Below are 16,383 nucleotides of genomic sequence, written 5' to 3'. Positions count from 1 at the left end.
CTGGAGCACTATCTCTAGCTCCCTTTAACATTGGACAGAGTATGTTATCTCTGTTCATGGTATCTCTTACAATATTTATCACATTCCATTGTCATAGATTTCACCATGATCTCATTTCATCTAAGCCCAAGGTTCAGAGACATTCCAGTGCATACTCAAACTACATTCAGAGTTTCAAGGAGCCTCCTCCTTTTATCTGGGGAGCTCCTGAAGGTCTGGCATCACTGTAGAGAAAAGCATCCATCTGGGTCAATTAGGAAAGGCTCAGCAAATCCTTGGTGCCCTGGTCAGCATGAATTTCTGGATGATCAATGATCAACACTCACAGGACTCTTAATGAAAAGTGATCAGCAAAGACAGAATAGCTAATGGACAGGCAATATGGGGAATCCTTTCGGTTTTCTCTTTTTGTTGGGAAAGGAAGGAATTAGGCAGAACCTCTAAGCTAACTCCATTCCCCTTTACATTGTCCCCTCCGTTATTTACCCAATTCCTGGCCATATCATTGTCCTACAAGAGTAAACCTCATACTCTTCTTTAGCCTGTATGACTATCATCCTGTATTTATCCCCCTGAATTTTTTCTTATTCTTTTTCCAGATCTCCATTGAAGCATAAGCTCTATTTTACTTCTATCAGGATCTTCTCTTTTGATTCCCCCAAAGTTCAGCCAAACATTTCCTCTTATAAATCAAAAGCTTTTGCTTTCAATTATTGTGTCTGATGTGGACTTCAAGAGCCTATTTTGAAGTTGAAAAAAGTCAACTTTTTTTTTCTCTCTGCTTTAACAATTCTGATTCTCAAATTTATTTTGTCGATGTCTCTGACTAAGAAAAAGGTCACATACAAAAAAGAGAAGAAAGGAAAATTATTAAGGTTGATATTTCAGAATAAGATTTTTGACACAACTTTATATTACCAGTATTTGCATACATCACATCTCTTCCAAAAAGCATAAACTCTTTCAAGCCAAAAGTTTAATCTTGTCTCTCTTTATTTCTTTTCAAAGTACCAAGCAAATGTTTTGTGTTTCATAGAGCAAGTAAATAGTATATATTTGTTGAACTAAATTGAAAAAGCACAATATATGTTTTTGAAAATCCAAGGGCAAAGCCACATGGAAGAACTTAGGGGCATAATACAATAAATACACAGATACTGTGTTATGCTAATCAATTGATTCAGATATGTAAAGCAATGGCACTTTAAAAATTAAAAACATGCAGAATATTGTATTAGCTGTGCCTAGAAGGCCACATTATAAAAACACGTTAGTGGGATAAATGACACAAAATTAAATGTTTATACATTCAGCTGGAATTCTGTATTCTATCTAATTAAATGATGACTTGTTTGATTAGTTATACCTGTGCAGCCAACTCAAAACCAAATTATTTTTATAATATTAGTAAATATTATTTGGAGATATTAAAAATGAAGTTTAAAATCTCTTTCTTCTTATTTTAGGTATGTAATATGTTGTCTGCCTGATATAATTCTATTTCATTATATTTTATGCATTTAATTCTACTCATTAATAGTACTATTTTATTTAGTTGTTCTTTTCATGGCTATTGTTTTTCTTCAGGTGACAAAGGGGAAAAGGGTTTGCCTGGAATACCTGGGGGAAAAGGCAAAGCAGGTATAATATGCTCATTTTTTTTCTTTTTTAAATTAATTTTTATTGTAGTGTGGTTGCTTTACAATGTTGTATTAGTTTCTACTCTACAGCAAAATGAATCAGCCACATTTTCTTTGTCCATTCCTCTGTTGACAGATATTCAGGTTGCTTTTCTTTTTAATTTTTAACATCATTACAAAACTATTTGTCTCAAAAATAAATATATTTAATAGAAGAACAATAGTCTGTTCAGTGTGATTAACCTCCTTTTCCTTGGGCCAGAGGAATGGAAGGAAGGAAATTCTCCTCTCTCTCTAGTGGTGACTTTTCAGGCCCTATGGAAGGGGTGGAAGGACGGTGGTTCATTCTACCTCTGCCACACTTGCTTGAGGTAGCAATTCTAGTTGGTTCAGGAAGCAGCCCTCATCCCCCTAGACCAAGAGGAAAATCCACAAGGGCCTCAACAATAGGACCAGCAATAGGTTCAGCCGTTCACCAGAGTCTCAACCAAACGCTGGCCAAGCATTTTGTCACCAGCAAACTGGCCTGATGGAGAGAGTCCTGGCGGTTACAGAACATGCGTCAGTGTCCCGAAAGCATCTCCCTGATACTGAAAAGAGAACTCTTTCCAGTGCTTGATGCAGGGAAAGAAAGCAGCTCATTCCTGGTGAGCTTCAATTATTTCTATCCGTAAAGGTGTGCGTGCATGCGTGCTTAGTTGCTCAGTCATATCAGACTCTTTGTGACCCCATGGACTGTAGCCTGCCAAGCTTCTCTGTCCATGGAATTTTCCCAGCAAGAATACTGGAGTGGGTTGCCATTTCCTCCTCCAGGGGATCTTCCCTACCCAAGGGATCAAACCCACATCTTTTGCATCTCCTTCATTGGCAAGTGGATTCTCTACCACTGAGCCACCTGGGAATCCCTTATCCATAAAGATGTAGAGAAGCCTAATTCTAAGAACTGTTTTAAATTCCTTATATTTAACTGTGAATATGGATAAATAAAGCCACAGATTTTCCCCCCCTTTGGCTAGTAAAATTCATTTTGCTTTTCAACCATCAGAGAAAAAAGCAAATGGAAATGTTGACATGAAGCATCGTTAAATAGGAAAAAAGAAGCATTTACTTTACATCATTTTCCTTACAGCTTTTTCTCAGCCACATTATCAGTAGGTGATTGAAAAGGTAAATGAGTGAAGGGGAATTAGTGGCAGAAATTAAAATCATAGTTAATCCACAAATGGGACAACTTGCTCTTAAAATTATAAGATGAATCTATTCACAAGATTTAAACTTAGTCCTCGAAACATTAAGCTATACTCCAAATGGATAATCAGAATTAACATTAATTTTGTCATGAAAGGTTTCTCCCAACTAACAATACAGTAACACAAGAGAAAACTAGAAATATGTTTTTAAAACGCTGTAAAGATTTTATTCTGAGACTGTAGAGGTACATTCTGTGTTCAAAAAAAACGCCAAATGATTCCCAATATGTGAGCAGTGGTTTGTCACATTTACTGTTCTTTTTAAAAAACTGGTTTAGAACTCTCTTTTAACTCCTTCAAATTATTGTAAAAGATATATTCAGAATTCCTGTATATTGGAAACCTTGTCTTTAATAAAAGACAAAAAGCATCACTATTCACAGAAAGACATAGCTAGACTAGAAAAAGACAGTAAATATTGGGAAGAGAGCAATTGCCTTTCTTATCCATTCTTCATGGGCATCAACATGAATTGACAGCTTTGTCATTTAAAAGGTACTGTCTGTGATTGTGGAAGATACCGAAAAGTTGTTGGACAGCTAGACATCAGTGTGGCTCGCCTTAAGACTTCAATGAAGTTTGTTAAGAATGGTGAGTCTATTCTCATTTGCTTTGTGCTATTTATCCATGGATTTATCTCTTTCAACATGGCAATTCTGGGATTTTCCTGGCTGTCTAGTGGTTAGGGCTCTTCCCTTCCACTGCAGGGGGCATGGTTTCTTTCTCTGGCTGAGGAACCAAGATCTTGAATGTCACATGACCTAAATAAATAAATAAATACAAATTTAAAAATAAAACAATCTCTTTCTTAAAGAAACAAAAACAAACCAACCACTGCAATTCCAATATCCCTAGCAGAAACTAACTTAGTTTGGGCAAAGGATTATTGAGATAGTGTCTCCAGTTTATAGCTCTCTTAGAATCCTGATTATGCACTTACTCTAGTATACTTCAGGTCCTGTGGACATACATATGTCCATTCCTATAGGTAGAAAAGGGGATTTTAGTGACAGAGGGGAAGGGAGAAAAGGCAGAGTTTGAGTACCTGGGCCTTAAGAAAAAAAGAGACAACAAGAGCCCAACAACCAGCATCTTAGAAAATAAAAATAGTAATGAAAACAATAGTTGCTTTGTTGATTACTTGCAATAATACTAATTTTTATGATTAGACTGAAGTTTAGAGAGATTACCTTGCCCATAGATACACGCTAATGAGCAGTGGAGGAAGGATTTGAATACAAGTTTCACTGACTCCTCTACCCTCAGTACAAATGAGTGAGAACATCATGCATTTCTCTAAACTGTGCTAGTCCATGTTACCCTTTTTGTTTTCTCTCGTATTTCCCCAGGATGGTTAGCAGTAAAACCCTTAAAGTGGGGCTTATGTGCTCCCTCCTGAGACGGTATGAATCAGGGAGCTGTTCTAGTCGCCGTTACAACTATTTTCACTTTGTTGTACTTTTAGTTATTGGGTTGGCCAAAAAGTTCGTTCGGGGTTTTCCATACGATGGTACAGAAATATTATAATCCAGGAGTATTTATTTACATTAGTAGAGGCACACAAATGCTACCTTGTGTCCATCCTCATCTTGTAATACTAGAGGCATAGGAAATGTTTGATATTAATTAACCCTCAGTTATAACTCTGGTTATAACCTGTACAGATGCTGCCTCTGACCTGACTTCGACCCCAATGAATAAACCAAACTCCAGAGGTTTAACATAGTGCTATAGTTCTTAACATTTGAGTACTCATAGTTTTATTTGTAAATTTTAACTTATAGGCCCTTAAGTGTATATATACATACATATGTGTTTGTGTGTGCTTGGACCACAAAGCCCAAAACATATATAGCATATCATGATCTTGGGATGATACTGACTTCCTAATTCTCTCCTGAATCTTACTCAGAAGCTCAATCTATTTTATGTACCTGAAGTGAATTATGTGTTGTTGTTCAGTTTGCTAAGTCCTGTCCAGTTCCTTGAGACCCCATGGACTGCAGCACACCAGTCTTCCCTGTCCTTCACTGTCTCCCGCAGCTTGCTCAAACTCATGTCCGTGGATTCACTGATGTCATCCAACCATCTCATTCTCTATGGCCCCCTTCTCCTCTTGCCTTCAATCTTTCCCATCATCAGGGTCTTTTCCAATGAGTGAGCTCTTCACATCAGGTATTCAAAGTATTAGAGCTTCAGCTTCAGCATCAGTCCTTCCAATGAATATTCAGGATTGATTTCCTTTAGGATTGAGTGATTTGATCTCCTTGCAGTCCAGGAGTGAAGTATAGACCATCTCAGTTGACGCATATATTCACAGTCTGGGAATCTGGCCAGAAGTGGATGAAATTCTGTACTGTTTCTGTATTAGTCCAATAAGCCTTTACCACTATCCTGCACTGTTGCAGGCACTGAGACTACAGAGTGACAAGGACATGGTCTTGGGCCTTAAGATGTTCACAAGCTTAACAGATACACAATTAGGCTAAAATGTGTCAAGTGCTATGAAGTGAAGGGGTCAGTGGGAACACAGGGGAGAAAGCGCAACAGCACCTGTCTCTGTCCAGGGGCATTGGAAAGGCTCTTATAGGAGAAAGTATTTTGACTGAAATCTGAAGGATGGGTAGGAATTTTCCAGATAAAGCACCAAGAAGACTTTCCAGGCATGAAAGGCATGGAAGGGGAAGAGTGAAGGGAGTGCTCATGGAACTGTAAGGGTGGAAAAGGCATACATTAGGGGGGAAAGATTATCTGAGATGAGCTGGGTGACAGTTCATATAACACATCTTTGTCCAAACAGCTCTCTGCTTCACGTTGTGTGGGAAGTAAAGGAGGAAAGACAGGGGAGGGCCAGTGACAGGAATTGGTTCTCCATCAGACAGCTACAAAGGTGGACAAAACACTGAAGCAGTGCCTACCTCATGATAGGCAAAAGAATTGTTAAATCTTGAATAAATTTATTTAAATCTAGCAATATTATATACTTAGCTTTTCTCTGTTTGAGACAGGTAATCACGTTTTTCTTTCCCTCACTGCAAAGTCATAGCAGGGATTAGGGAAACCGAAGAGAAATTCTACTACATCGTGCAGGAGGAGAAGAACTACAGGGAATCCCTGACCCACTGCCGCATCCGGGGTGGAATGCTAGCCATGCCCAAGGACGAAGCTGCCAACACGCTGCTGGCTGACTACGTCTCCAAGAGTGGCTTCTTCCGGGTGTTCATCGGGGTGAACGACCTGGAGAGGGAGGGTCAGTATGTGTTCACAGATAACACTCCCCTGCAGAACTACAGCAACTGGAAGGAGGGTGAGCCCAGCGACCCCTATGGCCACGAGGACTGTGTGGAGATGCTGAGCTCAGGCAGGTGGAATGACACTGAGTGCCATCTTACCATGTACTTTGTCTGTGAATTCATCAAGAAGAAAAAGTAACGTCCCTCACCCTACACATTCGTCATTTCCCTGTGACTATCGTCGCTGTTATTTTTATCCATCCTTTTCTAATTATACTACATTCATTCTGACTCCAGCCAAGTGAGAAATCTAGACTAAATTTTGGAATCTTCATCACCATGCTTATCCACGATGATTTTGATGATTTTTATACATGGTATGTTATTGATTCAGTAGCTCACCAGGTTAGGTGTCCCAAGAGAGAACTTGAATCACTCCTTGTATAGGAGATGGCTGTCTACTTCTCAAATGGAATGTTCTCTTGACATTTGCTCTGTTGACTCTCTCTAAGGCCCTAAACCACTGTCTATATGGCCCAGTCGATGATGAATTGGACAGTGGGTTGATGACTAGGCTCAAAGCCAGATATATGAGAAGGCTTCTATTAGTAATGTCAAGGTATTATCTGTCTTTGAACCCAAGGTCCCCAGTTCTTTGACCAGTCACCCACCACGGCCATAGCCACACTTGCAAGGTCCTCTGTTTGCACAGGCATAGAAATACTTTAACCTTACACCTCTATATGAGGACCTTCTAGCCTAGTGACCTATTCTAGGCCATGTGGAATCATATAGTTAAATTTTATGCTTCTGATTGACAGCCTTCACTGAAGTATACCAAACATGGGCCGCCTTTATGTACACCCACAACTTAATCCAAGGCCTCCAGATATTAACCCTCTGATCTGAGGAAAAGGGAACTCTAGAAATTGAAAAGATAAAAAGAGAAACAAATATTGTATATTAATGCATGTATGTGGAATCTAGAAAAATGGTACAGATGAATCTCTTTGTAGGGCAGGAACAGAGATGCAGATGTGGTGAGCAGTCATGTGGAAAAGGGGAAGAGGGAGTGAGGAAGAACTGGGAGATGTGGGTTGATGTACTTGCACTGCCATGTGTAAAACATAGCTAGTGGGAAGCAGCTGTATAGCACAGGGAGCTCAGCTCGTGCTCTATGGTGACCTGGAAAGGTAGGGTGGGGGAGAGGGAGGGGGTTCCAAAAGATAGGGGATATATGTGTACGTATGGCTGATGTACTTGGTGGTATAGCAGAAACTAACACAACGATGCAAAGCAACTATACAGCCCCGCCCAGAAAAGAACCCTCCCGAAGAGAAAAGGTTAGTTCCCAAACAATATCATCTATAATCTTGTGCTAAGATGACCTCCTTCTATTAATATGTCTCCATTTTTTCCTCATCTTAGGTTTATCCATAGCAACTTTCCTTCTTTTGGGCATGGTGAATGAGGGAAAGAGTTTGTGAAGCCTTCAGAGAACTCTGGAAACTTCACAGTGCTACTAACATCATGTCTCTAAGGTCTTTGTCTGCCTCTAATATATCACTCATGGTGATATTTCACGGCAGGTGCTTTATTCTGTGTAACTGTATGTTGTAAAAACCTCACATCAGTGGTGCTTTCCTATGATATCACAAGATGTCATTTCCTATGATGTCATTTCCTATGACGTCATTTCCTATGACGTCATTTCCTATGACGTCATTTCCTATGACATTTCTCTTATGACATCACAACAGTGTGTCAAGTATGGCATTTGGAGCATGCCTAAGACTCACCTATATTATAATACTAAATTGGTAAAATTCTACTTTGAACTGCAGATCAAACCTCAAAGCAGCTCTCATTTGAAATTTAAAAATAAAAGTTCAGTGGACTCTGTGGAAGAGGGAGAGGGTGGGAAGATTTGGGAGAATGGCATTGAAACATGTATAATATCATGTATGAAACGAGTTGCCAGTCCAGGTTCGATGCACAATACTGGATGCTTGGGGCTAGTGCACTGGGACGACCCAGAGGGATGGAATGGGGAGGGAGAAGGGAGGAGGGTTCAGGATGGGGAACACATATATACCTGTGGCGGATTCATTTTGATATTTGGCAAAACTAATACAATTATGTAAAGTTTAAAAATAAAATAAAATTAAAAAAAATTAAAAATTAAAAAAAAATAAAAGTTCAGCCAAACCCTAGATTATCCCCTTGTAAACTGCTGCTCCAGTTATAGTTTGTGACATATAATTAGACTGTTTAAAATGCTGGCAAAACAGTTAATGAAGTAAGAGAAACAGATCAACAACATATGTTCACCTTAAACCATCTGTTCATGATTTCATCCATGACTAACTGGTTAGGAGAATGGATTTAATTAGGTTATTTCCGTGAATGTTTCAAGGGTCACAAACTCAGGTCCTACAGGGGCCACACAGATGACATAAATAAATGAAGTGGTACAGGTGGGGACCCTGGTACAATGAACACAGATTGCCCTCCTAAAGAAACCAGCTGCTTCTTAGTCGTTGCTATTTTTGCCATGAAGGACCCAGTGCCACTACATGATCTGATATTTAAGAGAAGTCAGAAAGCTGGAAATTTGTGAGATAGTTTTCTATTTTTAAAAGTTGGTGACTCATGATTCTTAATCTAAATTCTAAGTCATATAAAACAGTCTGCTAGACAAAATTTTGACCTCTCCACTTCTCACCTCTGAAGAAAAGTTCTGAAGGTTCTAACTGTATAGTAGGTCATTAGTACACAGTGATGTCAAAGTCAAGGTCTCCCATTTATACCACACTCAATTCAGCTCCAAAGTCAAGTCCAGCCATTTATACCACATTCAATTCAGCTCAATAACAGGAATTTGGTCAATGTTTATCATTCATCAGTTTAATAAACTAGTTATGGATTCAGACTTTTGAGAATATGGCATATTTTGAAGGCAGAGCAATTAAATCAGAATTACAAAGCAAGACGTCAGATCAAAGTCAGGATCCTTGAGTAGAATGCCAGCCAAGAGCTCAAGGAACAAGAGTCTAGAAATACTTTGGTAGGTAGGTTTAGTCGCCAAGTCGTGCCCAGCTCGTGTGACCCCCATGGACTATGTAGCCCACCAGGCTCCTCTGTCCATGGGATTCTCCAGACAAGAATACTGGAGTGGGTTGCCATGTCCTCCTCCAGGGGATCTTCCTGACCCAGGGATCGAACTTTGGTCTCCTGTATTGCAGGCAGACTCTCTACCGAATGATCCACCAGGGATGACTTCCAGGATGAGAAAATAGAGAGGGAACAGACATCAAACATTGCCGACAGGCAGCTCACATCGGGAACCATATTCTGAGAAGTTCTAAGCTCCCCTAAGTGTGAATATTAATTATGTGTACTGTCAATGCTATTCTTATTTCTCTTACGATCTTTGTAATAATAACAACATTTCTCTTAATGACTCATCTTTGCTGCCAGTACTTCCAAGAGAAGATGACAGAGTTTCAGTGAATAGGATTTATCCTGCAATCTTGCCTGGGAGAAATTTCGAAGACACCACACACTTGATTAGATTTGCGGTGAAACTTACTTTGTGCTTACAAAATAAATGCCCTCACATATTTATTTTCCAAGTAATCCTGATAAACTCTAAGTATGAAGGGCAGACATTTTTAATGCCATCTTCCCAAAGAGAATACTGAGGTCCAAGGAAGCCAAGCAATTTACCAAAATCAATATGTGAGAAAAGCAGAACTCCAGCCTGCTGATTAAAGCTCTCAATCCAGTGTTCTCTCCTGATTTTACTCTTATTTTGAACGGAATTTCATCCATGATTCTCTTGTGATAACAGAGGCTCAGATAATCTCTCTTGATTACTTTCCAAAGTTAAAGATCAGGGCTAATTAACAGAGATGCTAGCAGTTCAGAAATGTGTGTTACAGATACGGTCCTCGCAGGTTTCTCTTTAAATTTGAAAATGTCTACACATGTCATTTGGAGAAGGCAATGGCAACCCACTCCAGTACTCTTGCCTGGAAAATCCCATGGACGGAGGAGCCTGGTAGTCTGTAGTCCATGGGGTCACTAAGAGTGGGGCACGACTGAGTGACTTCACTTTCACTCTTCACTTTCATGCATTGGAGAAGGAAATGGCAACCCACTCCAGTGTTCTTGCCTGGAGAATCCCAGGGACAGGGGAGCCTGGTGGGCTGCCGTCTATGGGGTCGCACAGAGTCGGACACGACTGAAGCGACTTAGCAGCAGCAGCAGCACACATGTCATTAAAGTTGAGGCGGTGACAGTGCAGCATCACTATAGTCTTGCAGATAACTTACAGGGATAACTATAGGGAAAGTAAAACAAATATCTTAAAGGCATGATACAAATGAACTTACTTAGAAAACAGAAACAGACTCACAGACATAGAGAATGAACTTATGGTTGCCAGGGTGGGGAAAGGATAGGGGGAGGGACAGTTAGGGAGTTTGGGGTGGACAGATACACAATGCTCTATTTAAAATGGATAACCAACAAGGACCTACTTACTGTATAGCAAAGGGAACTCTGCTCAAGTTATGTGGCACCCTGAATGGGAGAGGAGCTTGGGGGAGAATGGCTGCGTGTATATGTATGGCTGAGCCTCTTGCTGTCCACCTGAACTGTCACAAGGTTGTTAATCAGCTATACTACAATATAAAAATATAAAATGAGCAAGCAATTATTTGTCCCATAACATAATTCAGTAGAGCAGTTCCTTAAATAGCGTTTAAAATAAACTTCATTCTCCAAAGTTAACTGTTTATTCAACTTTTTAGGAATTTAGCTGGGCATTTCCCAAGGATGACACAAAGGTTCCAGGGGATGAAAATTAAAAATTTATTCACAGCTGCACAGCATTGCCTTCTCAAAGCAACACATTCTATAACTAGGCAAGAGGAAAGAGCTTATGTACAGAGTCATCGCCTAGACACAATAAAAAGGTCCTGTGTTGAAACACATATAACAAACATTGATTAGAGTTTGGATAATTCACCCATAAAAACTACTGGTATTTTAAAAATGTATTTTTTTCCTGCTAAGATGTATGTTGCCCAAATATGAACTGCTTTGATTGTTATTAACCAATTAATTTTTAGCTCTCTGGATTGCATACCTGGAGACATAAAACATCTATGGAATAAGAAAAGTTAACAAAATAGCAGTACCCACTGCAGTTGCCGCAGTTATGGTATACATACATTTTTTTATATGAGACTTTTTTTTACTGCCCCCCAACAGATGGCCATAAAGTCCATATCTGAAGGGTTTTAGTAATTTGCTAACCCCATTTGAATTATTTTTCTTACAGTGAACTAAAATACTTCCCTCTGATGTCCATCTGTCTTTCTGCTGTTTGTAACTCTGAAAGGCCTGGCCCTGAGACAAGCTAGGGCAGGCTCTTAATGAAAATACAAATCAGGGCAGGAGAACTGTGCTCCCTGTGGCACTGGTTACTAAGGTGAATATCAAGTTTTGCACATGTCTCTAAACCTAGATGTTATGCCCTACACCCAGTGAGTTCAGATTTTGTTGGTGAGGCATTAGAGGCACAGATAAAGAGTAGAACTGAGATTCAAAAATCATGTAAGCATCTCACTTATAAATAATCTATTTATTGGATTGGCTAAATAGTTCTTTGGGGTTTTTCTGTAAGATGTTACAAAAACCCTGAATGAGCTTCTTGGCCAACCCAGTTTAGGAGAAGGTATATGGTGGACAGGGTTAAACTCCAAGGGAGGAGGCTATTAAGAGGTCAGTGGTTTGGTAAGACCTCATTGAGTGGGTTCAAGGCAGGTGTCCAATGCCAGTGGGATGAAGTCCAGGTCAGAGTCCAGATGTGTTAAAACATACATGGTGAACAATAGACTTAGGTGGAGAGTAGCGCTCACTAACTCATTAATTCACCAAATATACTTGAGCGTTTACTATGATATGAGGGCTAGAGGCACAATGAAAATGAAGACAGATCAGATTCCCAGCCTCATGAACAGAACTCTCCTCTGGCTCATTGAACATCAACGCTACCATAATAAAGCCAAAAAGTTAATCCATTGTTGGGGATGGAATATATAAACTTATTCTATTTTTACTCCTACTTCCTCTTCAATGTAACACCTCTTCAAAATTATACTGAAACAAGTTGGATAAGGAAACTTTTTTGATAAAAGTACCACAGTACCATTTCTTGAAGAGCAACATTAACATATTTCTTCAAATACATTTTTACATTCCTGTAGGCTGACTAATTTTGATGTGAACAAGAAGTTCCTGCATCATTGGGTATACCCACCCACAGCACTTCTTTACAAGACAGAATATATCCTTGTGCCTGTGCTTGGATGAACATTGACCCCTGATAAATGTTCCTCCACATTATTTTCTTCTGGTAACCTACACCAAAGTTCAATGAAACCCAGATTTGCCACAGATTGTCACTTTCATAATAAAGACAGGTAGGAAGAAGGGAGAAGTGAATCAGACATTTTATAATTTATTAAAACCTGAGTACGTTTACCTTGAATTAATCACCATGTTGGCATCTGCAACTGGAAAATAAGAGATCAAACTGTGCCCATACAATTTTAAAATCTATATAACACTTTGGCTGATGTATTTTTCATTTTAAAACTCTTACACAGGCTAATTTATCAAGAGTTAAGTAAGCCTTATTCTTTGTACAAATCTGGTTGTGGGCTTTGGGGGGAGGTGATGGAGATGAAGATTGTCTACAACCCATCCCCTGATACATTTATAGGATGTCAGTTGGGAAGAGTAATCATAAGCTCCATCACAATATGTGAAAAGCCAAGATACAGAAACATTTCCTAAGTCTTGAGAAAATGAGATACTGCTGCTGCTAAGTCGCTTCAGTCGTGTTCGACTCTGTGCGACCCCATAGATGGCAGCCCACCAGGCTCCCCCATCCCTGGGATTCTCCAGGCAAGAACACTGGAGTGGGTTGCCATTTCCTTCTCCAATGCGTGAAAGGGAAAAGCGAAAGTGAAGTTGCTCAGTCGTGTACGACTCCCAGCGACCCCATGGACTGCAGCCCACCAGGCTCCTCTGTCCATGGGATTTTCCAGGCAAGAGTACTGGAGCAGGGTGCCATTGCCTTCTCCGAAAATGAGGTAAGTGGAGACATAATTACAAAACACATTCAACTTAAATCCAATAAAATCTAGGTGAATATTTTTACTAAGAAGTGTAGAAGAATGGGATGGGAGTTGGGTGGTAGGGAGGCTCAAAAGGGAGGGGATATATATGTATACATATGGCACAGCAAAAACTAACACAACACTGTAAACCAATTATTAATATATTCCAATAAAAAGATTAATATATAAAAAAGAACTATAGCACACATAATGGATAATTGTGGGAGACTCTTTCCTAGGAGATCACAATTTCATATGTATAATTTCCTGAATCAACTCAGAGAAGATGATTCTGAAGAAATCTTATCAGAAGAAGTATATGTGTTTTTACACATAGATGTTTTGTGGAAATGTTTATGTTTAAAATAATAATATGTTTCAGAATATGTTTCCCCAAGCTCCCTGATTTTTCTGATCTTATCTTTGATTCTGCTGACATTGGTACATTTCAGGGACTCAATCTCCGGGAAGAATGAAGGATTTTTGTACAGGCACTTACAAGCCCCAAAGTTCTCTCATCCACAAAACCAAGATATTATCTTTGCCCTGAAAGACCTTAGGACTTAACGAATAGAGTGAGCCAACACAGGAAGCTATTTCCAGCACAGTCCAAAATATTGGTCTCTACATTTGAGAAAAAGGAAATCCAAAAATACATTTTGAGACACTGCAGTGAAATATCAAAAAACACAGTTTTGGGGTTTTTTTGAGAAGCTTGAAAATATTTTTCTGAGTTTTCTAACCCTAAACACCCTTGCACAGAGAGATTTTATAAAAAGTGTAGGGCAGGGAATAAATATATATGTTTGTGTCTCCATCTTTGAATGTGTAAAAGAAAAAAATTCCTAAGCTCTTCTTTCTTCATATAATTTCCTGTATTATTGGGGGTGGGATGGAGCATTACATGACTTCTCCTTTTAAAACGTTGTGTTTTAAGTTTTCCTCATTCTTACATTTTCAAAAATTCAAGAGCTCAGAGCTTCCCTAGTGGTCCAGTGGTTGAGAACCTGCCTGCCAATGCAGGGCACACAGGTTCGATTCCTGGCCTGGGAAAATCCCACATGCCAAGGGGCAACTGAGCCCACGTGCGACAACTACTGAGGCCTGCACACCCGGTAGCCCATACTACACAACGAGAGAAGCTGCTGCACTGAGAAGCCCGAGCGCCACAGCTAGGGAAAGCCCACGCACAGCAACAAAGAAGCCCAGCACAACCAAAAAGAAATTTAAAAAATTCAACAGCTCAGTATGAACTAATATCCAGGTCTCACCAATTCATGCCTGTATGGATTATCAAGATGGTAGGCACAGAGTGAAATTGTGCAAGAAAAAAAAAAGAGGGGGGGATGTATTCCTTTGATCACCACAAAGCCTCAGGTCCATTTGGACAGAAATAACATGATATCTGGGTCCTGGTATGTAAACTTCTTCCACTGGAAATCTTTACTGTCAAACTTTATAATCACTCCTAAATAATTTGCATACTTGGGGTTCTGAAATCTTACATGTAGCATAGTTATGATGGCTTATGAATTCCTGAGAACTCCTAGCCAGAGTTGTTGGAAAACATCCTCACCCTTGGCAGAAGTATAATTATCACATAGTTACCAGGAATAGAATTCCTTAGTTCCTTTATTCTTAACTTGGCTTCTTCCATTGACACCCAGTGATGAAGAGTAAAAGGCAATTCCACTTTATTTTGTGCAAAGATCTCTGGAAGTAACCCCACCTTCATTAGGTTTCTGTGCTCAGCATCCATAAGAGATCTTTGGATAAGCATTTGATCTAGAGAATCTCCCTCCCTTCAAGTTCAATAAAGTCCACTTCACCTCACCAGAGCCAGACAAATCGATTCTAACTGGTATCACAGCTTTGGGAAATATTTGTTTAGAAGAATGTCACTTTTACTGATATACTGTGTAGCTTGGGGTCACAAACCCTTCTCACCATGCTCCTACTGGATGACCTTGGCTGAGGCTATTTGGTGTGGTAAAAGATAATGTGGAAAATATTCAATGGCAAGCAGCAGAAGAACCTGAGACTCACTGGACTTTAAAAACCTCAAGGAATTAAACCTTTGAGACTTTGTCATGTTTTATCATTTTCTGAATCTCAGCTCTTCCACGGCTTCTCAGAAGTCTCATGTTTAAAATCAAGTACTTCTAACTTCAAGATATTTTGTGGGCATTGAGGTTTCTGGCCGCCGTCCTGTGACCTACGTAATCAGCAGCTTCATGCACTGTCATTTTTGGAGACGTAGCTTCTGTTTTCTGTCTCCGTGTTCACATTCTCAGCATCCCATCTTTCGGCTAAACTTGATCTCTCCAACTATCCTAGGACAATAAGGAAGAGTTAGTCTCTCATCTACCTCCTTTTGAATGAATTTATGCTGATAGCAGCATAAATTCTTTTTTCCTCATTAACGGACTATGCAAAATAAGACTTTGATTCTTTTACCACCTGATATTAGGCTTAGCCTTAACCTAGTCTGACACGATGAAATGCTGTATTCTCCTTGTTTCTTTTTCTCCCGTATAAGCTATTTGATCAATTTTACCATCCACTCATGATGCTAAAGGTCTTAAGCTTAGATTGAAGAAATCAAGGATGAATTCAAGGACTGAAGAAATAAAAATTATCAGTGCTTTATTAATTAGCAAGAGTGTTACCCACCAAATTATACATCTGAATAAGTTTCCTTTTTCATTTCTCACCAAGATTCACTCAAAATACTGGTAATACACAGCACCCCACATGAGGAGAGTAATATACTATGAGAAGTCCTGAGCAAATCAAGCTTCCTTCTCTTCAAAAGTCCTTATCAAAAACAATTTATGTTATTATATGACAATAATTCTGCAAATCAGTAAGCCACATCATATATGCCTAAAGAGTAGGTTCCAGAATTTGAAATTCTATGCTAGCAATATTAAAAGTTCACTTTACTTGAGTCTGTATCATAGCACATAGACATTTCCCATTCATGTTATTTTAGAGACTTTTCATGGGAAGTCCTGACCAGATCCTGGACATAGAAGTGGGATTTGAAGGTACAGAAACGAGG

The 16,383-nt window shown here is 39.4% G+C and overlaps 1 protein-coding gene across 1 annotated transcript in view; it reads left to right on the top strand.

Annotated features, from left to right (window-relative positions):
* COLEC10 (collectin subfamily member 10) overlaps positions 1–6,322 on the top strand; it is a 45,720-nt gene extending 39,398 nt beyond the window's left edge. Inside the window, exons 4-6 of the mRNA XM_055546863.1 lie at positions 1,588–1,641; positions 3,386–3,481; positions 5,931–6,322. Of these exons, the coding sequence (XP_055402838.1) occupies positions 1,588–1,641; positions 3,386–3,481; positions 5,931–6,322 (542 nt within the window). The remainder of the gene's footprint in view (positions 1–1,587; positions 1,642–3,385; positions 3,482–5,930) is intronic.
* The last annotated feature ends 10,061 nt before the right edge of the window (positions 6,323–16,383 follow it).

The sequence above is a fragment of the Bubalus kerabau genome, chromosome 14 (assembly GCF_029407905.1).
Source record: "Bubalus kerabau isolate K-KA32 ecotype Philippines breed swamp buffalo chromosome 14, PCC_UOA_SB_1v2, whole genome shotgun sequence".
NCBI lineage: Eukaryota > Metazoa > Chordata > Mammalia > Artiodactyla > Bovidae > Bubalus > Bubalus kerabau.
Note: the sequence above shows the minus strand (reverse complement) of the source record. Positions and strands in the feature narration are given on the sequence as shown.